Raw genomic sequence first — 24,045 nt, 5'->3', positions numbered from 1 at the left:
AATGGTGAGGCATCGTTAACAGGCAAGATTTCAGTTTTTGCTGGTGTCGGGTGAAGTCCTTCTTGTCTGGCGATATTGGTATTGGTTCTAGTTCTGTGTCGGAAGTGTCGGTTGTCATGCCGTTGCCTTTAGGAGCCAAACGGCGTAAGGATACAGTTTCGTGTTTGCCATCTGGACGAACTACTATGGGTTACAAGAGACGAGATCCACTTCCTCTATCAGAGGAGGTGAGATAGTCCAAGTGGTCAGAGTGCGAATCTACCGACCGGAAGGTCTGTGGTTCGAACCAGCCCTCTACCTCTCGACTTCCCCTGTCTAGGCTTGGGCAACTTGGCAGTATCCCAGCCCTCGTGCTTCTTTCTGGTGGCGTGGGAATTAGACACTGAAATGGTACTACAGCTGAACGATTCCTCTAGCAGAGGGTCATATTCAGATGCTCGATCATTGCGTTTTAAAGGGATCGGCTCAAGGACAATAAGCAAGGTAGGCAGGGAGACACCGTTTCCCGATCGTCGTGTGAACGTCAAGAAGCGTTTATATGGGGTACAGTTGGTACTAGTACGTGATGGGCATTTGATACAGTGAAGATCATCAAGAAGGACAACCTCGGAATGTATGACAGGCTAGCTTGATTTTAGAGACAAAGAGTACCATTAAGTCGTTCAACCTGACCATGACACTTGATTATATGCAACAGTGTGACTAGTGGCAGCGCCTTTATCGAACAAAACTGTTTGAGTTCAAATGACATTAATGCTAAACCGTGATCTGAGTGAATGTAAGCAGGCATACCAAACATTAAAAACAGTTGACTCAAACAAAGAATCACAGTGAAAGAGGGCATCGGGCAAGAATCCAGAATACTCGTCAACGATTGCCAAGAACTACTTATTACGAGTGTTTGAGGGAAGTTGCCCTTTAAAGTTATTACTAAGGTGGTTGTGTGGCTTTGAGAAGATGACCATGAAAAGTGTCACAAAATTTCGGAAAGAGTCCAGATCATGTGGAACAGTCAAACCACACGTCCGATATGGTTGACTAAAAAGGAAGGTTCTTAAAACGAAGTTAGGATGCAAACCTCGTGACCCCGGGATGGTATAATGTATTGCGAAGTTCTTCAAGTTCTCGGTCCCAGTGAAGGTTACAAGATAGGGCATTAGCAACGCGATTGTGCGTTCTTGGTCTATAGACGACACCGTAGTTGCACCCTGCCAAATTGATTTTCCACCGTTCAGTTTTGTCATTTTGTATTTTACTCTTTTGTTGGTTGTCATACATAAAAGCAACCGAACGTAGATCTGCAATAAGTTTAAAATGTCTTCCGAGGAGATAATGGTACCATTTGCGGATCGCTTCGACGATAGCGTATGCTTCTTTTTCGACAGCACAATAATTTTTTCTTGCTTGCAGTCAAGGCCTTGGAGAGAATGGCGATCGGCCGGTTACCTTGGCTCATGGATGTATCAATAGTGATGTCGAACGCATCAGTTTCGAGGGATGTTGTAGTCGAGGTAACGACCGCATTCTCCAATAATCATTAGGATTCTCAAATGTTGTTACACCATCCGGAAACGAAAATATTTTGTTTTTAACCAAAGGATGAATTTTTCCAGAAAACGCCGGTATCCACTTTGAGTAGTAGACGAACAGACCAATGGCTCTTTGCTGCAATTTTCCGTTCTGTGGAATTGGCAGTTCTCTTATAGGGTGCGTACTCTCTGGGTCAGGTTTTATAATACCTTTGGAGTTCTTGTAACGCAGAAGAGTAACCTCTTCATTTGCGAAGCTGCTGTATTTGTCGTTAAAAGTAATTTATGTTGTAGTGACATCGAGAAAATGCCTAGGATTATGGTCATGTTCATCTCCCGTTTTTACCGCATACGGTAACTTTATCAATGTAGTCAAGTGTTTTTTACCTGTTAGGTTTTAACGATATTGTTTAACGCTCGTTGGAAACACACAACCCTGTTTATTACTTGAAAAGGAATTAGTCAAAACTGATGTAGATTTCCACCGAATCCGAATGCAATAGACGGTTTATCTGACTCGATTATTGGAACCTGATGATATACACTCTGTAGATCCAAGTTACTGTAGGTGGTATAGCGTGCGATGGTTTCAGTCATTTGATACAGTCTTGGTAAAGGATAAGCGCCAAGCCAGGTGAAGCGATTGATGATCTGGCTCTAGTCTATGACCATGCGTCTTTTGTGGTTCGCATTACGCGTTAGGAGGACTTGTGCATCTATGGGGAATTCGATGCTTTGATTATACCATCGGGGAGCATGCGGCCTACATCGGTTAGTATGAATTCTTCTCCTTCCGGTGTATGAGGGTGAGATTTCATGGCGATCGTTTTGTAACTCACAGCAGGGGCCGGATGGCTTAGTGGTTAGAGCGCGAATTTACTGACCAGAAGGTCCGTGGTTCAAACCCGGTCTCTGCCTCTCGACCTCTCCTGTGTAGGCTTGGACGACCTAGCAGTATTGCAGCTTTCGTATTTCCTTTGGATGGCATGACAGCTAGGCATGCTGAAGCAGCCTGAATCAAAGTACTATTGATACATGGTTTATTACTTCTACGCTGGAGGTTTCTGTTTTGTGACTTGGGGACTGAGAGCAAACTCGCGATATCTCAATCACACAGAAGCGACAGAATCCGCTTCTCAAAGGAAATAGAAGAGTGTGCCGTAATGACATAATTACGGATAGGCAGTGCGGACTCTCCTGGAGCTTTTCTGTTTTCCTTGTGATTGACAGCAGAACCAAAACCTGCTTGTCTAGACGGTCCCCAGTTAATGCCTTAAGGCCCTGTTTTCGCTGTGTATAAGTTTCTTATATGAGGGTCAGAATGGTTTAGTGATGTGTTGAATTTTCTACTTTGTGCCCTCGGTTAACAGCCCTCCATTTTCGTTGCGTGAAAGTAGCTATACGGGCCGGTTTTTGCCAGAGGCAACCCAGAGTGGTGGAGCTCAGCAACGTCACCCACACTCGGGATCTCTTGTGAAGTGCTCTCACTCTGTGGCACCTAATGATGGTCATCTGAGGAGGACTTTTGTGGACTGGATAAAAGGTGTACAGTTTTGGATTCAACGGGCCTGATGTCAGTTCTGCCAGCTCGAGACGACTACCGAGCTAGGGTACGGAACTACCAACCAGATACTCTATGGTTCGACTGCAGCCCTGGCTTTTCGACCACTCTTGTTTGCGATCATACAACCTGGCAGTATCTCAGTCCCTGTGCTTCCACCTGGTGTGATAAAAGTCATGCACCGAGAGTGTCACAGCTACACTTTTTTACCTAGTCAGCTAACGATTATGTTCTGTGACTTCCTTCGACTTCCTTCGTCCTCCTTGGATGTTTACGGCACACATAAAAAGCCGTAATGCTGCTAAGGACTTTTGGATCGACTCCAATGAGGCTCCGTTACAGTGTTCGTTACCTCTATATCTCTTCATGATATGGTATTCCAGGAAGGTGCGGATTTAGTGCCTGACACACGAACTGTTGAGTGGCGCACGGAGAGCTCAACTTTCTGACACCCATGTAGCTGACCCATTGTCAAAAAGCAGTACAAGTCTTTATATGTGTGGGAACTGCGTCGTTCCATAGGTTACGCCGGTTAAACCACGTACTTCATATACTAGAAGATTGTTTGTCTCGCCAAACCCTCTTGGGTCAGCCGTGTATCAGACAGAAACAGCCCGGGGGCGATCAGTCAACGATTTGGCAATGAAGCATGAAAGTGCTTATCAGTCAACTCAGTCGTATTGGAAGCTGCCACATCCTCCTATGGGGACAAATCAATAGTCAGTAACCATAACACATATGGCTATGTCACGCACCCAGAGGTGAGCCACCAACATCAATACTGTTGACTTCAATGAGTAACTTTCTCAATATCTCTCAAACCTCATAAAAATTCAATCTAACCCCAATCAGCTGATCGTCTCCAACGCGTGACTGTCATTTTCTCATCCATATCCTCGGTAAACGGATCTGTAGCAGCTGAAACCACTCTACTGTAGTTGCGAAATTTATCGGAAGTAACTGACAGGCTGACTAATTCTATCACGCAACTTTTGTGGCATTTGGTGCATCAAACAGATGCTGCTTCCGGTCACTTGAACACCTAGGTCAACACAATTATCCCATCAAAGACCACAAAGTACAAACCAGCTTATCGGCTGCACCTATTTTAGGTTTTCCTATGGCACACATGACATAAGTCTGCAGTTATCAGGAGGATACAAGTAGAAAAGGGGGTAAGAGTAATTTAAGCAAAATAAGGACTATCGTGTTTTTGTTCACCCTTCATCTTGTTTGTACCAGATAAATAACAATAGTATTGCTGAATCGTTTAGCTTTAAGCAAAATAAGGACTATCGTGTTTTTGTTCACCCTTCATCTTGTTTGTACCAGATAAATAACAATAGTATTGCTGACAATAATCGTTTAGCTGTAGCGCCTTTTCAGTCTTTAGCTACCATGTCGCGCGAAAAAATGTACAAGAGATGAGATATTGCTAGGTCGCCCAAACTTAGACGGGAGCAGTCAAAATGCCGGGGTTTGGTTCGAACCACGGACCTTCCGTTGATGACTTCGTGCCTTAAACTCTGAGCTCTCTCGAGCTCCGGATAAAAGTACTTGCTGACTGTGGAATTGATCAGACAACCCTCGCTTGTAAGCTTCGCCGGTTCACCTGATCCTGGATACTATCCAGGGTTCGAACTCAAAATCGGGGGATGACTCAGGCCTCTAAGATGACGTTTTATTCTGGAACTTGGCTGTGGGACGGACTCAATAGGCTGGAGTAGACTACTGTTATCTCGAGGGAGGACGATCACTGCTCGCGCTTACGTTTATAGTCACTCCTAAACCATAAGACCAGGAAGGTGTACTCCTTAGAATTTCATTCGTCGACTCATGGTGTACAGTTGGTGGTCTTCCAAGTTGCATCGGGGATGTCCGTAGTATTGCTGAGTAGGTTGTAAAGCTTCAACAATCGTTGCACTACCGTCGTTTTTTCCACAGAGAATGTACTTTAGTGTGTGGGATGGCGTTTCAAGCCCTGGATTCGTTGGTATTTCAGATGACCTCTGGTTTAGCCCTCGGCTTTGTATCTTCGGCCTCACCCTGGCACTTGACATCCAACCTTTTCCCGGACAAAATTGGCGGCAGGCCTGCATGGCTTGCTCTGCAACATTTGCCTTCCCCATCACAACTCGCTTGCCCGATTTGTGCCACTCCGATGCCATTTCTTCTACAGGTGAGTGTGATATTCGACTCCTAGTTGAGGTTACAGCATATCTCAGGTCTACTCGACGATTGACGAGAGAACTGACTGCTTTCATCGTTCACTCTTCCTGTTTATGTGTCGGAATGGACCGTGTCACAAGCAGACTGAAATTGGCGTTCCGTTTGCTGTTTTCCGATCGCAACTTGGTCGTCAGAATCCTTATTACAGGTAGGCACGGACGTGTTGATGCTCAGCCCAGTACAGCTTTCAGCCACCTGAAACGGAATACCCTTCATTGGATACCGTACAGGCACTGATCAAGGCTGGTAGCTTTCCTTGTGCCGAGCGGTATAATCATATATGTCCCGTTTGTGGATGTAAGGCTGACAAGCTGTGTTCTCGGTGCAAACGTATAAAGTATTGCTCCAAACACCATCAGGTATGCCACTTCTGTTTTTCTAGCTTTTCTGTCAGCTGATGCATTGGAAGTCGTATCACAAAATTGACTGCTCTTCCAAGGCTCCCGAGGCACAGCAGGAACCTCGGTTCGATGGAAATGACTTTCTCCTTCCTGAGTTCAGAGTGTGCTCTGAACCAGCTGATGAGCCGGCTGCTGTGGTGCAGGATTCTGAAGACAGTGAGTCAGATGTGTCGAGCGACCAGGGGGACGAGTGAGTGACTTGTGTTTTCTGTACACCGTCCGAAAACACTTTAAGTATGTCGGCCTTTTGTCTCTCTACCATGCAGGTGTTAAGGGGAAAGCTCTGTATTTTTGTGAGTAGATTTGTCTGAATCCTAGCTGACTCTTTTATCTTATTTTTCGACTGAATCTGATGTACACAGGCCGCCTCGTCCCAGCTGACACTATTCGACAACTTGTGGTGTATTTCCTTGACGGAACGTAGCACTCATACGGTTGCTGAAAACCCTTCGGTAACCCAAACTTTTTTTCGTCCTTTGGGCTCATCAGGTGGAGGTGGTCCCCGAATTTCCGTTAATACCACAATGTACGCAGTTGGCGATATGTACTTATTTGCAACTTGAATTTGTGAACCCCAAGAAGGACGGTTTCGGTCGTGCATTGTCGAGGGTTTTCCAGCCATTTCAAAGTATTAAGTTAGAATACTGTTGAAATGGAGCACTTTGTTGTACTTTCGAGTTTCCAAAGATAGCGTCTTGCGAAAATCATAGGAACATCAGTGTGATTGCCATAGTCTCCAAAACCATCTCTGGTATTACCCAGTGTGGATTGGTCTGTCATCCGCAGACGAGTCAGATTCGTGAAAATCAGGCTTTCCCCATGGCCGAGATTACATGGATCATATCTTCATTTTGCGCGAAATGCTCGAATCGGGCCGTTTCCCCTATAAACCAACACTGCTGGTTTTCCCAGAATGAAATCCACTCTTAACTCTGTCAATCTTGGGAAACTGTGACAGCCTGGTGATGATTGGTGTCCTTTTTCGATTTCTGTGACCGTTCCCGTGTGTGTGTGTGTATGTTTTCATGTGAGATCATGACACACAGTGGTGTCTTGCAGTACTACCTTGTCTCACAATTCCTCTTCAATTTAATTGCCGATGTGCTACGTGAACCTTTACCTCTCACCAAAACCTCGGATCGAAATTCTTTCGGGGTTTTCGTTGACTGATCATAAAAATTCTGACAACATCACTCATGGCGGATTAGGCCCATCAGGATTTCGACCTGTTTTAGATAATCTGAATGCTTCTGCCGTACGGATCGGCGTCCTCTGCACACCTGGAGGGTGCAAAGTGTTATTGCACTGCTGGTTGAAACCCAAAACCCGTGCTTGCAGATGAACGCGCCGATGTTTTAGACAAAGTCATCTATTTGAACATCTGCATAAATCATGGAAGACCTGAAAGATGAAATCATTTCGCAATGGCCAGAGCGACATTTACGAAATTTCGTGGTGGCATCACTTTATCTGCCAACAGTATGGTGCACACTACTTCAGGGTGATGTATCCAACTTTATGGATCAGAATTGTTGCCGCTGCCGGCGGATATATGTATATCCTGTGTTTGATCATCGGTGGTAACATAACAGCAATAATGCTGAGGTACACTAGATGGTTTTTGTGACGAATTATCGTCTCTTGACAGTTTGACCGGTGACACTCCATAAGCTATGCCAGTCTGTCTTTGCTTGCCATTTGATTCCTTGTGAACCCTCTTCACCAAACCTTGTTGTGAGGAATAAAGCGGTGCTCAGAATGGGACCTCACAATAGAGTCGAGATCCATAGCTCTCATACCACTTTGAATGACGACCACACTAACCAACAGGCAACAAGTACTCGATAAGCAAAGAGAGTTTTACCTTCTGCTCTTCATTTAGGTATTTGGTACCTTTCTGTCTTTTACAGGCAATGAGTTTATCTTTGACATATTTAGGTCTCAAGTTAAATCACGGATGTTTCGTGTAACTTTAAGCTAACCTTCACACTTTTATCGTCTGTCAATTTAGAGAGTTCAAAGAACTGGAATCTGTAGCTAAACGTGAAACAAAAGCCGAAGCTCGGTTTCGAAAGTTCAAAGACTTGATGAGTTCGGAGCCAGATCAAGTGAGTCATTTTTTCCCATGGTCATTCGTGGCTGCGTCTGATACGTATCTTTAAGCGACTGCCATTTGCGTACTTGTTACAATCATCTACCTGTTAATACCAGGTTTTACTTTCTTTCTGAGATGTTCCGAGGAATAGACGACCCAGGAGCAAAACGAACATCACAAGAAAAGTCCTCTGAGAACCGGCTTACCCACAGGCCAGGCGATACGTTGCCCGCCCCCTATTATAACAGAGTGTGGCGTCCATTCTGCCTGAGGTTCTGCAAAGTGTGCACAGCCTCCGAAAAGATATACTCGTGGGACGAACGCTGGGCTTCAGCCGCAGCCACTGCCCCAGACAAGCAGTTAGCTGAAGAAGGCCCGCAGTAACCCATTTATGAACGAGGCGACGTTTGCTTAAAATAAACAATGAATCCGCACCACACAAGCCAGTGACTGGCTCCTCCAGCTAGCCAACAGTCCCGTGCTTCTGTAAGAAGCTGTGTTACCTTTTCCGGGGAGAGGATGGGTAGGAAAAGCTCGGCCTCAGAAACTCCGCACTCCGGTCGCCAAACTGTTAACAGTGGCCATCGGTGGACTGTCTAATATGGTCACATAACCACTAAATCTCTTTCAGTGCAGTTCCAAACAAACGTTATGCGAAGTCGACCCACATATCCGACTTTGTACCTTATACTGTCTTCTGAAACTTGCTCAGCTTTCACAACCAAGTAGGCCAGACTATTGAGCCAGTTACCCTGTGAAAGGTCCCCTCACCTGCCGTGTCAAAGACCAGTAAACTGGGCTCCTGGAATAGCCCCTCTGAACTCATGAAATTGACTAACTTAATTGTTATGTCCAGAGAAAATCATGCAGCTTAACAGCTTGTGGACAGTGTTATGAAAATCTAGAAGTTTCCGATCTTATCAGCTGATGAGCTCCTCTAATGGCTAGCTGCTTACATTTGCTTAAGGAGCGAACTTGCTGATCGAAAGGTCCGTGGTTAGAGCCCAACCTCTTCCCCTCAGCTGCTCTTGTTAAGGCTTGGTTGACCTGGAAATATCTCGTCCCTCGTGCTTCCTCCATGTGGCGCGTTAGCCGGACACCGAAAGGCTGTTACAGCTGAACGGTTATTTATTCTTACCACAAATACAATGGTCAGCCAAAATTTGAAAAAAGATTTACCGCGTCAGCTTAATTTTATATCGTTCTGTGTTGGGTTGTAGACTTCGCATTGTCGGCGGGTGTTTGTCCATAATATTGCTTGTTTGGTTTCTTCGATAGTCCAGACCAGAAACCGTCTAAGTACATGGATAGGACATCTAATGGTGGTGAATCTTTTTCGTACTCCAGATGTATCGTTCAAGTAATCGTGTGATAGAGGAGGATGACAACGGCGTTTAGTAATCCTCGCTTGGTAACTCAGTAGTATGTGGTGTATTCTTTTGTAGCCTCCGACCCAAGCTATGTGGTGCGTCTCGCTCCTGCTCGTAGATGTTCGGTTTGAACATTCGTTTCTTCTACCTAGTTGGGGTGCTGCTGGAGCTTAGCGAACAGGCACAAGACTTCGGGATATCCGAAATTCGATTCTATTCGAAACCGTCGCTTGAATTTGGTTCACATAGTCCGTCTGACTTCATTCGGCCCCGACACATCCTGTTGGTGAGAAAGAGTGGCACGTCGACCTCAGCCACGATGACCGTGCCAACATAACCTTTTATAATTATTGCAATTCTTCAGAGTTATATATTTATATGAGATATAGTTTAGGTCCGCCTCGGTCGGACAGAAAAACACCCACTATACCGTTCCAAAAGCTGGTATAACTGCATTCTGTCCGCCAACTTTGGTTAGAATGCTATGCACATCGGGTGCCGTTTGTGTGTTAGAGGTTTGCTATTGCTCCCGAAAATTACAGACCTGAAAGAGAGTGAAGGGCTTGTGCAGAACGCAACAGAAGGCTCGTTCCATAGGAATTCCTGGGGCCTTCCTAATGCATGCCCGTTAGAAAATGCGGGTACCCTCATGTTTCGAACTTACTGCTAGTCGTTGTGCCTGGCCCGAACTAAACGTTCTTTCCCCTTTAAGTACAATCAACCATAATGGCGAACGTCTACGGACCCTCCTAAGTTCCCAATCTTCTCGGCTTGCAGGTGATCCGGCTAGAACGTGGGGGTACTCCTTTTTGGTTATCCGAAACTCCACCAGATATACCGAACTGTGAAGCATGTGGTGCGAAGCGCGTGTTCGAATTCCAGGTGAGAAGTTTGGTTGACTGCTGCATACTGTACTGTTTTTTTTCCAGGCAAACACCATTATGCATTGCTGGTTTACTGCTGTCAATGACCATGTCAATACTAACCGTATCGTTTCGTCCCGACAGACCTTTATTATATTGCACGTAATTTTGGATCTTTTTGATTTGTTTCTCCGGATGGCCTGGTGATTCATTCATACAGTCCCTCAGTTTCATTGTCATGTTCGTGGAGCTCTCCTGTGCACTCTCGTCAATCGTACTAGTAATGATGGGTGTTTTCATCGCAAATCCGTAATCCCTATATAGGCGCCATTTTGCAAAACTGTATTCTTGCAGCACGGAAATACTCAAGTACTGTGCATTAAGCCAATGGTTTTCTGGTCGCGTGCCCTCGAGTCTATGTCAACACTACCTCACCTCAACACTGCCATTTGCATCGATCACGGGAATTTGGGCGATTTCTTCCTACTTATCGCTTGTTAGTAGCTTGGTCTAACCATTGTTATTCGTTTCGGTTAGCATGCTCCGAACTCGCTGAAGATTTGTTCGACGCACTCCTGGCCCTGAATCCGTGCATATCCGCGCTAACGTAACCGGCTCACAAACCAGATTACTTATATACTTGTTTAGTTATCCAGTGCTACAAATGAGTGGGAGGCATTATCTGTGCGTGAACAGAATAGTTTCCCCGAAGTAACTTTTGGTCTAAACCACCAGACCATAGAATCGCAAACACCGTTTCTAATATGGAAGTCACACATGAAGTGTTCTGGAAACTGCACTAAGTTTAATTTGATTGCGATTGTTTAACCACATCCAACCAGTTAGTCTAGTTAGTTCGGCCTTTTGATTAGGAAGGATCTAGTGTCAATTGTGCAATCAATCTTTTAGGCATAGCCTGAAGTTGGTGCTGTGTTGCAAGTACCGGGACTGATTTCCTGCAAAAGAGCCCCTTTGGAAAGAAATTATCACACGGGAAAACGATTTTTGTACCACTGCCCTTTACTTTAGTAACCCTTACGAGAAGTCATTCCGCACGGAATAGTGTTTGAAAACAGGTCTGCCTAGCAGACATTTCATACTGTCTTCATAACTTCCAGATATGACTTGATATGACTTGTTTCAGTACATCATGGTAGCATCACTAATCGAATGATATGATGTACCTCTCAATAGGTACAAGATATGTGTAGGCTTCTCTCATGAACAAGCATTATGTGAAATGTACACAGATGTCTGAACCTTTTTGGATTGCACATATGCGCTTATGTCTGGCGCTGAGTTGCACTCGGAACTAAGTTGGCTCGCTGACAACGCTTTCTTTTCTATGTGGATGGAGATAGGTGACTTATCTTCGAATTAGTCATGTTTTCATACCTCATATTCATCCACACTTGCTTAGTTAGCCGAATAACTGGTTATGAACCTTAACAAAAACCGCCAGTTGTGGAATATCAGACTGGTTTTGGAATGCATAACTGTAGCTCTTATCCGTATGCGTTTAATGGAAAGCAGTACGGCATCACTAAGTGAAGTCTTTGTGGTCAGGCAAACGTTCCCCGATTAGAAATCCATCAAGTGTGTGCACATCTATCAACCTGGCTGACAGATTGTGGTTCTATGCTGGTTGGCGTCAATCAGGCAAGATGATAAGATGTATCGACCTGGCCGTAATCACAATATTACAGCAGTAACCAATGCAGCTCAGTGTATGCGCATATTTTTTCGGCCACTTAGGCCAGGAAGTAAAACACTTCAAACAAGCCCGGCAAACATCGAAAGTATGGATGAAAAACTCATGATCAGTTGGTTTGTTCTGTAGTCCTTGTTAAGAAAAATAAATCCTATTTGGGGAGGGAAGTCTCCTCGCTGAGGGATGTGGTCGATTTCTACGGTTCCTGTAAGTCTTCTGCCTAAGGAAAATCACTCCGAATCGCCCTTTTCTTATTGGGGACCAATCCATCCGATGAGACAGCCTTTCACTTGAACTCCCGAACAATGAAACTCGCCTGGAGGAGTGAATATTGCTTTGCGACGCTTGGAGGATGAAAATACAGATTGTTGACAGTTGCTTACGGTGAATACTAGTGTAACGGTGATACTACTGATGGGAGGCACGCGAGTAGTATGTGTTGTTCGTAGAATTTCGCTTTCCGTGTATTGAAAAAGGGAGATCTGTTGCGGAATTCGTGGAGCCACTTTGTAACATTTGGTTGGATTTGACCGACGAATGAGTGGAGTCAATGAATCTCCAGGAAGGTTCAAGAAGACTCGTTCGGGAGAAGATCGGTGTCCAGTTTTTGTAACTAAGATGCAGATTAGAGTTTTGCATCCCTGTTCAATGGTCTGTAACCGGTCAGTTGGCATTTCCTAATAAATAAATCCGCAGCGAAGGCCTTCTTTCTTTCATAAGTACTGAACAGCGGTTAAACGGATCAACTCTGTACTGGCTCATTGTGATCAATGTTTACTCAAATCACGGCGATCCCGAAATTTCGGGAATAGGAATTTTATATGGAAGGATACTTCATAGTTCAGTGATCTGGGTGACGGATAAAGGTATGGCGACGGAGAAGAAAATCGAATTGGTTGTTTTTAGGAACAAAGGGTAGCGGGCCTATTGAGGATTGAGACGGTAGCAGGTATGTGGTTTTCATTAGTCGTATAGGACAGGTGTGCTATGCGCATACATATTTTATTAGAATTAAGAATACGGCACTTGTCTTTATTTTCACGTCATTACTAGAAAGAAAAAAGATGGTTTATTCCATATGGCACAACAGGCGTTCTGAAGATCGTAATTTAAGACCATCATCAAGTGAGATTGTGGACGAATATAGTGCTTTTAAAAGGCTTTCAAGACCTTCAGCAAATTTATTCTTTCTGTATGGAACCACAACGTCTAGGCGCTATGGGGTGTTATTCACCCAGAGAGAGAGAGAGAGAGAGAGAGAGAGAGTACAGAACTACTCTTCCATGTTCCATCTTTTGTTCAATTTGGCTGTGATAGCACTACCACCTCTAATCCACGACCACGTTTCTATTCATTTGATTTCCTAGCCGAATTTCTCCCTAAGCCACTCCTTTATCAGAAATTCTAGGTCGCGCTGGATAGCTTAAAGAGGCACAGGAGTTAATGTGTTTTTAACCGCTGGGATCCATTGGAATTCCATGGGATGTAAACGAGCTTACAGGTGATTGTCTCAGTAATAATCGAGTTGAAATCTCAGGATACTGAGTCTTCATGTCTTTTTCTTCAGGTAACTCCTCAAATACTGAACTATTTGAAGCTGGATCGCCTGGGTGAAGCCTGTCCCGATTTTGGCTCTTTGTATGTGTTTACTTGTTCCGAATCCTGTCCGCTTCCTCGCATCCAGTTGGTGTCTGCCGAGGAAGTTTGTGAGAGTGCATCGACCTCCGTGACAGTCGAGTATCAGTCTGAAGTGGTTGTTTGTCAGATGGTACCATGAACTTATAACTCGGTTGCCTTTTGTACAATGCCCCTTTTCTTTCTTAATTCAATAGCGAGTTCACTGTATCTCGTCGTGTGTTTCTGAATTTGCCTGCGGTTGATGAACAATGAGGAGCTGATTATGTTTGGTTCCGGTTTCGCAGCTTTACCTCCCCGGGCCAATTATGGGTACCTACATCTAGATGTTTTGATTCATCACTTTGCATTACCCACGGGATGAATTTCGCGATTAAGTGGTTATGTGTATATTGCGCAGTTTGATAAGACTCCAGGGTTTGGACGCAATATCGTTGGATTTTAGTAGCACAAACTCCTTTTGACTGCACTTCTTTTAGTGTTGAGTGCCAGAAAAAGAGGACCGTCCCATCGTCAGTGAATTTAGGTATCCGTTGAAAGCATCAGTGTGAAATAAAGACCACGACATATTTCGTCGAAAGATCTGGTTTCCCGCATCATGCAGAGTTATCCAATGATGGGAGCCATTATTATGGCACGAGTATAACTTCAGATTGTATTCCTGCATGCAGGCACAGATGTGTTAAATAACCTTATACTACTGTTCCTGGACATAACTGATGCTGTTTGTTAGTTCATTCAGCTGTAGCACCCTGTCGGTGCCTAACTCCCATGCCACCCGAAGGAAGCACGAGGGCTGAGATATTGCCATTTTACTCCAACCTAGAGAGAAGTCGAGAGGCAGAGGTCGGGTTCGAACCACGGACCTTCCGTTCAGTAAACTCGCGCTCTAACCACTGAGCCATCCGCATACAAGCTAAGTTGCATACTGGTTACTCACGGGGTAGACTTACACGTGTATACTTTCGGATCTAATTTCCAATCCTCCCATGATTTGATAATTATGAACCGTTAGTTGTGCATGACAGTGACTTCGGAACTATTTATTCTACTCGCCGCCAATTTATTATTGTTTGTAGTTTTTATTCAGCTAACGATGGTTTCTTGGAGTTTCTTCCGAGCTGCGTGTGGTAAAACCTATCTTAAGCTAAGTCTAGTGCGACAGGAAATCTGCATGTGGGTAGCAGTCAGTCATGATGGGAAGTCAAACTTTGGTCCCTGTTGTGTACTCTACTAGACTTCCTAACTCTTTATCATATATTCAGTTAAGATGAGATCATCCTTATTGCTACCGGGCTGTCTATACTCGAATCACAGCTGAATGATCCTGTGGTGGTGGTAACAGTATTGTGGTGACAAGTTAAACTGCTCGCTACTGAAAGGATGCTAACGTGTTCGTTTTTTATTGGCCTCCTAATCGAGCACAGATCCTGGTGGATTTCATGTCCACTAATCAACCACAGATCTCCCCCTAAGAATTCACTGTTCCTACTGTGCAAACATCGTCGTTGACCTGACAGGCAGAATATCAAGGTCCCAAAAGTGACCGAAGAGTTTCAACAATTTTAGCTCTGCTACTCTCCAACAGAGAACACTGTGTTTTAAATCAGAAAACGCGAAGATTGCGATTGAGATCTGTTTAGTTGTGTCGGGTCTGAATACTTAAACATCACCTTTGGTTTCATTGGTTACTTTCGATGCTAATGAGCTTGACATTGCCGTACAAACGTATAGTCTAGCGTACTGCTGCAAATATCGACATGTACCCTGGCGAGATGGTTCAGCGATGGTCAGTCTATTTATTTTAGTCAACCCTACGAATATTTTGAATTGTTGGCAGGCTGTCTCACTCGGCTTATTCCACGACTGCTTATTCAAGTTTACTGACCTATAATTCTGGACTAGCATGTCACTCGAGATAAACCAGTCCTCTCACAAGGAAGACGTAGGTCATTTGAGTCAGCTAAAACTGCTTCTCGGGTACTACTGAGTTGATGTCATTACTGTCACAGATGAGTGAGGGAGTAACAGCACCTTCAGACTTGTCCCTAGTTGCTTCCTGAATTTATCGTCATCGCGGACCAAACAAAGCCGGCAACATTTGGCTATTTGAGTCTGCATGGTTTGTCTTTTGAATCCCACATACTTGCAGTTTCCTCACATTGTCTTAGCGGACATCATCTAGCACAAAATCAAAGATTCAGTATCTAGGAGGGTGGACCGTCGAAAGTGTCACGGTGCTATTCTTCAATGTGACGACAATGCTTTCGCAAACCAGGTGGATCAGCTTTATGCTTCAAAAAGTTATTTCAGCTAAGCTTTCCGTTGAGGAACATTGGAATGATTATAGAGCTATAAAAACGAGGAGTATAGTGGGTTAGTAAGTTTATGGCGTAAATGGTGTTCTGTACGTAATGGGCTAATCTTCAAATGACTGGTTAAACAACTTAGAGGTAGATAAGAATGTTTGACAAAGAACAATATGCTGATCTCAAGACCACGAAACTTGTCTACTTAAGTTTTTGAGCCTCCACAAAAAAGTTCATTTGGCCTTCCAACGTCATGTAGTACTTGTTGCCCGGCGTAATTAAATCATAATTCGAACAAACGAAAATAAAGGTCACTTCAAGTATGACGTGTTCATCCAGGGATAATTCACTTGTTTGATTCACTCTGACGGGGATCTGTTCTCCCAAAAGGAACCACTGGTTAAATTCTACGATCGATCCCCTTACTAATTAGGAACCACGCTAATGCCCTTTAAGTCAACTCCAAGAGTAGCACGTCTTCGCTTGGTGCCATTTATTTGCCAACTGATAAAATGTTCCAGTTGGGCAGAATTTCTTTAGCTCAATCAAAACCATAGCACGAATGACGCTAGGACGGGCAGTTCGTGCACATATTGAACGGTCCGAGCACTGTGGTAAACGGTCCACAGCATCTTTCTTATCAAGGACAACGTCTGCGCTCGCCACCCATACGTTGTTGCTGTCTGCGGTTTTCGTGTTTCTATTTTGGTGATCTGTGTTTTTCAACCAGGGTGGATTCGCATGACAGGTGCCCATTGCTTTTTACTGTCGCCAATCATTTTTGCTTCCTTGCATTGCTTCCTTGTACTCTGATTATTACTCTCTACCCTCGAGTTGTGTTGGTTGTTAATTAGGGCAGCAGCGTAGCTAAATCAGGACGCGTCCCGCACCACTCGAAGTTTTAGAATGAACCGATAACTAACCGCGGGTTTTGACGATTTTCCCATCTGTTGGGACACTTTTACTGGGGCATGTTATCGTCTGTTGATGGTTGAGAATGGACCGTTTTTGTCTCTGTTGCTTTGTGCACCGTTTTTGGTAACCTCTTATGAACAACATTCATTTCTGCAAAACTGTATTGTCCGTTACCAACCATCCGAATCATTTGAGAAGTAAACAACTGGGAGGTGCCACCGTCAGCCACTATTTTATGTGGATTGACCAAAGGAGAAGACCCTGCACGTGTCGCACCCTGTTTGTGTCTCATATTCACTTCAGGTTGCCTAGCAATGCATGTTTCACATGCATTTGTTTTCATGGAACAAGGGTTGCTCAACCAGGCGGGACTGTCAGTAAGAAAGTCACCGAACAGTCAGCATCAGCACGTTTCATTCAAATAAACCCAGACAAAACCCAACCGTAGTTTTGTTATCACAATCTCATGCGGTTCAATCTTCAAGTGGATTGTCTCCGTTATGAGCTAATTACAACGTAGGGGAGGGTACCAATTCAGAAAATGGAGCTGTCCTTGCGTTAAAGTGTTTCACTAGATGGTTACTGATTGTCAGACCCACCGTTTGGTTATTTGCTCGTCTATGTCACAAACTGAGGGATTCTTGGTCATCGCCTGGGCATCACATCTAAAGAATAAAAATTTGGCTGAACTTGTTCGATTATCTGAGTAGCTTAGATCGTGCTGGAATTGGTTTAGCCCAATTTCGTTTTCCACCGTGACCGTGCGTCTAGGCCGAGAAACGATACACTATGTCGAAAGACGCCTATCTTTGAAAAGGTTGATTGGTGGCTGATCTTTCAAATTTTAATTTGTTGGTTAGCTGGTTGATTGAAATGACATCAATGGACATAGAAATATTGACCAGCCGAACTAGAGAACAACATGAATCAAATCGTGACAATAAGGAATTCACGCATTTGTCCGCTCGACTTGTATCCAGCCTACTACTACACTTCGTCTCGCTTGAGGATTGTTTTTCGTGCAGTGCGATTTATTCACATCATCAGCTATAAACCATGTGTATACTTTGGGTACGTTTGTTCCAGCTGCTACAGTTTCTGTCGCCGGAAACTGGAGAGCAAGACGATATAGCCACTCATTGGAGGCGGTGACGTAATCAGTTGGTTGTTTGAAGAAACGGATAACTGGATATCTATGCGTTGAAGATGGTAATTTTGATGTGGATGTCTTACACTCCGTGTCGTTTGATTATAATCACAGTGAAATTCAATCGGAGAAAGTTTTCCATACAGTTTAATAACCGAACTTCCTAGGGCTCATTTATCCGCCTGTTTTATAGGAGTCCTATCCTTACTAGGATCCATCTATTTTCTACTGCCACAGGTTATTCTGACTTGTGTTGTCTACCACAGTGGAGTGTGACAGTTGTGCAAAATGCATGTGGGTGAACGCGAAGCCGCGTCACATAGATGACTTACAAGTGTCTTGCGCGCACAAGAACACATAACGTATGCATTCTAAAGGGGGGCGCAATCCCCCCATGCCAACGGTAATCCAGTTTTTGGGATTACACGCCTCTGTGGCCAGGGGTATGTTATCGTTGGGAGTCGGCTAAAACTTGTTCTGTCAGAACTGATGACTGTGGTGCCCTTCATGCAGAATCCAAACGTACGCGAGCGACGAGGAAAACCCGTTTTGCACAAATTCACAAGGGTTGAGGTGCATATCTGCTGAGGTAAATGTGCTCGCGTATGAGCAAGTATCAATTATATTGATTGAATAGTCGATGAGTGAACCAAACCAGACTATTCACTAAATGGTCTCTGGATTGAGGTACCCGAGTCATTCGGTACAAACTAAGGAAAGAGCAAGGCTAACGATAATATGGAGTTCTGTAAACCGAACTTGGTGGCATGTCATTTATTCATCTTTTAAACGGGGGTTTGTAAAGGTGTCCTGTTTCGCGCTAAACGTCTCCACGTTTTGTTAAGAGACTAGGTTCTTGAGTACCGTCAGTATGGTATATGTACACTAGGATATCAATAGAAGCTACGATAACTGGAATTATTTCTGCCCTGCAAAAGCGAATCAAAGAAGCCCTCTTGCATTCACACCACATTTGCAGTCTGTTCAATAGCACAACCAACTACCGAACTTCACCTTTCATCACGAAAATTCTTCACGTAAAACGGACTGGGCGCACACTGTGTTGGTGGCTGAAAGCTAGCTGAATCAGCTTATTTCGTTTCCTATTTTTGGCGATGGCGTTGGAGAGATGGTTCTGACGCACCTAGTAAGAAACTCCAGTGGAGACAGGCTTTACGGAACTCATGACCATCTTGCAATATGACCCATGTGCGAAAAATTGGTAGTTTTCTGGGTATTTCCGTCCACACCATTTTACTTGTTGAGTGCATCAAATGGAGATGGTGTACTAGGTTTAGAATGCTCTTGGACGGATACCAAGCAAGTTGCAAAAGTTTGTAAGCTGCTATCGAGGGGACTTTCGGCCATTCGGGTTGTTGTGGCTGTTTTCCTGTTCGTTGAGCCCAGCCCAGCCAGTTCACAAATTCTTGAGAGGTGGACTGGAAATTATCGTTGGGAATGATCGTTGGGATGGGTATAACAATACACTGAATGGTTTCTTAAAAGAAACTTTTCGACGGCTCATCACCTGTTTCGTCCTTCTTGGGGTTCGTCATGTAGGCGCAGTGCATGAGTTTCCGTTGCCCTTATGTTCTACTTGAAGCTATCACATCTAGGAAATTTCGGGCTAATTGAAGTAAGCAGTTGCAACTACAAGACGACAGAGCAAGTTTAGAGTCCAGGAAAGCCGAGATTACCGTGAGGCCAAATTCAGCCTAGGTTCATTGGGGACTGGATTTCAACAGGTTCGCCGTTGTACAATTGTTACGAGAACAATCAATTTTATCGATGTTCCGGTCCATCAATATACAGTTAAATTGATGCTGGCTGTGGATTTCGTGCTATTGGGTCCTGGCTTCACGTTAAAGCGTATTCATCCTCTTAGAACTGCTTACTATAGGTGTACATAATTCATGTGCCCCCCACAATATATTGCGATACAGGATCTTTTGTTGTTCGAAGCGGAACTGTGTCTGTTGTTACGGCACGTTGGAGCATGGATGTTCGAAGAGTTTCCCTGGCCTTGGAGGCGAAGAAGTCTCCATCTTGAAAGTACAGTCACCGGTCAGCGAACTCCAAAATAGTTCGTGTACCTGGGTGAAGGATTCGCCGGCGGGATTTACCAGGTCTCGGAACTCGTCGTTCACTCAGGTTGATCAGAGGACCGAATGTATCATTCAGAAGGTTAGTGGCGCTAGCTGCCATTAACTTCACGGATCTGTATTGCTCCAGACGGAAGACCCTTCCCGGCAACCTGTCACCTCGATTATCCTGAGGTGAAGGAATGCTATTGCCCACCTTGATATACGCATAGACCCCATTCGGAACCAGTGCAGCTTCCAAAGCAAAGACCACTTCGAGACGACAATGTTTCTTTCTGTTCAAGGAGGGACAAACATTCCTATGTGTGGCAGGTGTCATAATCAGTGGAGCAGTAATCATTTCTGAACCAGAGGTGCCTCAGTTTACTTACCGACACACAAGGTCTTATCCATTTAGGGTTGACAGAAGCGTGGCTGTCTTTGACTTCTATTTGTAGGCTTTAAAATATGTCAGAAGAAAGTTCCTGTTTGTACAACACTTCGTCTGGATAATCTCAAACCATGATTTTTCTTCCACGACCGTCTTGCGATTGTTCGGTCAACACAACCTAATCTCGAAAAAGCGAAGGGAGGCGCAATGGATACCCAGTTGCCATCGGATAATATTTTATGAAAGAAAAAAAGAAAAATAATCACTTCTCTTTGAGTTCGCTTCATTAGGTTTTCTCTACTGTTGTCATCGTGCCCGATGGGCCCTAGCACCCTTTGGTGTCCCTCCGGAAGTAGATGCGGCGACGCATTAACAGCAACACATATCGGTAATGCTGGATTTTATTAACTCAGAAGGCCGGGTGTCATCAAGAAATTTGGCGGTAAAATGACCGGCACCAGATTGATTCTTTTGACTCGAATCTCATTTGGCCCATCTGGAGAATACTGTTGTGGTTCTACCTAACAACACCCTAAAAGAATTGCATACAACGAGACTCACCTGGAGCTCAGCTGAATCTCTCGTTTATGATGCGGCCTTGTGCAACACATTCAGTTGCCTGAAAACATCACAAATGAGAGATTCAGCTTGGGTCCAGGTGAGTCGCTCTCAAAATCAAATTTGTTTGCGAATGAGTGTATTTCGCTAATTCCGTGCAATTTAGTTTCAAATAGTACATAAGGCTGGCGGCAACTCGGGGGTGCGCCTACCTGATGAGCCTCAAGAAGGGCGAAACCGGTCATGGAATGTCGAAGCATTTTCCGTAACATCACGAGTAATGTATTACGTGCATACTTATATATACTTATACGCATACTTATAATGGAGCACTGTGAGCTGTAGAGATCACGATCTTGAACAATTATTCAGAATACCCCTCTCCCTATTTTTGCACCGGAAAAGTGAATTTATGAAAATATTCCGTTTCATTTTTTAATTAAGTCCTCAACTGTGGATACTGTTCCGTCTTTAATTCATTATTTTGTCCAACCCCAAATCCAACAGAAATGCGTTTTCTTATAATTGGATTGGGAACATTCCTTTATTGAGGAGTCACTGGACTCATGACAACCATGAATTCCAATCAGTTGGGTTATGTATTACAGCCTCAGTAGAAACAGATGATGCTGGCCACTTTGGTGAAACCACTCGCACCACATTCGAATGCCATCTTCGACCACATTTTAAGCTCCCTTCGCGCAAAAATATTCTGGCATTCGAACTCAGGACGTAACGAAACTTCTGCACGACATTTAAAATTCACGACAACCGAGCAGAGGAATTGAGTGGCTAATGGAAGATTCTGGAATCTATCACAAATACAATCAAAAGTTGTATTCTGTAGGTTCACTTCGTCTGTTGATTACTATTTATCAAGAGCATTCCTAGCGTGAAAAACGCGGACTCACATTCTATCCGCGCCAAAAAAACTTTCCTTGAACCGAATACGTCGTGTGCGATGCACTGCACTTCTTTACGGTTGGTTTCACCGGGCGTTCAAGTCCACTTCAAGCTCAAACAATGTATGGGTGACGTTCAGAAACATCGTTTACCCCAATGGTAATATTCTCTGGTGGTGGCCGATAGTTCGAGAAAGCTGTCATGGAGGTCATTTGAGGAAGTTGAAGTTCTGTTGTACACATACTTTGTTGCCTCCAACTGTGTGCCCCGAAGCTGGCAGATGTATCGTCTCATCTTGCATGTCTGGAAAAACGGTCACTGACAGCGGACGCTCGATGAACGGCTGCATTAGGCGAATACGGTAGTTTGTGTTCGGTTGTGTGTTAGCCCGACGTATGCGAGAATAAAATTTACATCTGCCACATAAAGTCTCCTGTCAAGCAGGATCAGATTTATGCCAGTTTTGTATCTCACCATACATGTAATCTCCTAAGTGATGTTCCTTGGATTTTTGCATCGTCTGGAGAATATAAATTACTGGCGAAAACGGGGGCTTTGAGTTAGTAGTTTATGGACTTCTTGGGCTGGAAGCGCTGAACTTTATCGACGAAGCCAATGAAATTCACAATCATCTTCCCAGGAAATTTAGCTAGGAAACTCCTTCCTCGGACATTGAATTAGGGTATTGTAAAACTTTTGGTGAAGCGCTTCCGAATTTTCTTAAAAGATATATCCAGGGGTAAATAAATTGACGATACGTTTCACATTTAGTGTAATTTACTTCACGACCTAAGCCCCTCTCCACGTTACGATCAAACAAGTTTTCCTACTGGGGCACCGATTAATTGGCAAACCAATTCAAGGCGTAGACGATGTGGACTGTGTTAGGATTAATACACCGAAGTTCTTCGACAAAAACTGGTGAGGTAAAACGGGTGAGTGGAAAGACGCTATTCTCTCTGACAAACTCAATGGTTGCACCAAATTTGTGGTCATATGTTCTTCAGGATGACAGCATCTTACTAGTGATGTAACAATCATTAGATCGATCTCCGTATGTGCAAGGGACCAGCGCCAACATTGGTGGAAAGCCTCATATGGACGGATTTTTTGGATTAAAAAAGCAATTTCGCCTGGAATCATGAGGTTCGCTTCCAAGTTTATAGCTTTTTGAATAACACAATATCCGGTTATTTAAATAAACTGAATGCCGTGGCGTCTCCAGAACGAAATGAGTGCTGGCTCACTTAGAAGGTCAGAACTTTCACAAGTTTTGTAAGATTCATATTTCTAAACATAATTGGTGGAATGAAAAATATGCATATCACTTATGCGCTTTTCAGCAAAATTGAATTATTTCGTGGAGCAAAAGCTGACTGGAATATTAAAGCCTTCGCCTGGCTACCCATAAAACCTGGCAGTTCAAGTATAGCACCCCGGGCATATGCTGTAATCTCCAGCCGTACAGGACACTTTCCAGACGCAGTTTCCATCATTTCCTGTAGTGACTGATGTTGAATTGATCGTCACTTTAGTTGTGCTTCCGGACGGCGAGTCTTACAGTCCCAGATGTGTACGAAATTCTGTCCGCAAGTTAACTGCCCTCGTCTAGAACTTTCACCTTGACGTAATTCTGCCAGGTTTGAGGTCTGAGTTAGTTAGCTTTAGCTAGAACTGTTTCAGGTTTTGAGCAATAAACGCCAGGCCACACTAGGAACGTCGTGGTTTCCAACGAAATCTCTGGGAAGGAGAGTAAGCACCTAATTCGTTTACGTCACAGTGTTGATAGCCTTGTTTTGTGATTAGAATAGAATATAGGCATTCTGTACTCACCAGACAAGAACCCTTTTACACACAGGAATATCTGACAACATAGCCCATCGTGGTTGGTTACTTGCTCGACTAGACACCACAATCGTGTTTCAACGTGACTATTTCAGAGTGCGCATTACTCCACCCCTTTCGTGCACAGGTTGCCTTGCTTCCTCTGTGTTGAAAGCCTGCAGGTTTTGCAAGCATACTATTACGTTTTTTAGAAAAAAATATTTGTATATTTCAGTGCACAATCTGATTCGACTTTTCCAACACAATTCATCCAATGGAGGGGGTGACGTGACGATTATTTATATTCCGAAAACACCTCTCTGTTGGAATCCATCCAGCCGAAACGGAACATAGCTCATCACTCGACCGTTTCAGTAGACATCGAACATCTTTTGGTACTCGGGCTCGGCATTGAATTAATCACCATGCATGAGTGGTCAAGATGTTTGTTGCCCAGCGATTGTCGTTACGCTTGGATCGTCGCAGTAGCATTCATCTACCGCACGCTTCGTAGCAGCAACCT

General features: G+C 44.1%; 1 protein-coding gene across 1 annotated transcript; it reads left to right on the top strand.

The window, feature by feature from the left end:
• Nucleotides 1-3,828: 3,828 nt before the first annotated feature.
• Nucleotides 3,829-22,586, top strand: T265_00264 (hypothetical protein; the record flags this gene model as incomplete). The annotated part of the gene is made up of 10 exons (XM_009163972.1): nucleotides 3,829-3,851; nucleotides 5,035-5,269; nucleotides 5,316-5,467; nucleotides 5,504-5,678; nucleotides 5,714-5,910; nucleotides 7,732-7,828; nucleotides 9,963-10,067; nucleotides 13,327-13,519; nucleotides 14,137-14,270; nucleotides 22,470-22,586. 10 exons carry the CDS (start codon nucleotides 3,829-3,831, stop codon nucleotides 22,584-22,586), a joined length of 1,428 nt encoding a protein of 475 aa, XP_009162236.1.
• Between the last annotated feature and the right edge of the window lie 1,459 nt (nucleotides 22,587-24,045).

The sequence above is a fragment of the Opisthorchis viverrini genome (assembly GCF_000715545.1).
Source record: "Opisthorchis viverrini unplaced genomic scaffold opera_v5_2, whole genome shotgun sequence".
In the NCBI taxonomy this organism is placed as follows: domain Eukaryota; kingdom Metazoa; phylum Platyhelminthes; class Trematoda; order Opisthorchiida; family Opisthorchiidae; genus Opisthorchis; species Opisthorchis viverrini.
Note: the sequence above shows the minus strand (reverse complement) of the source record. Positions and strands in the feature narration are given on the sequence as shown.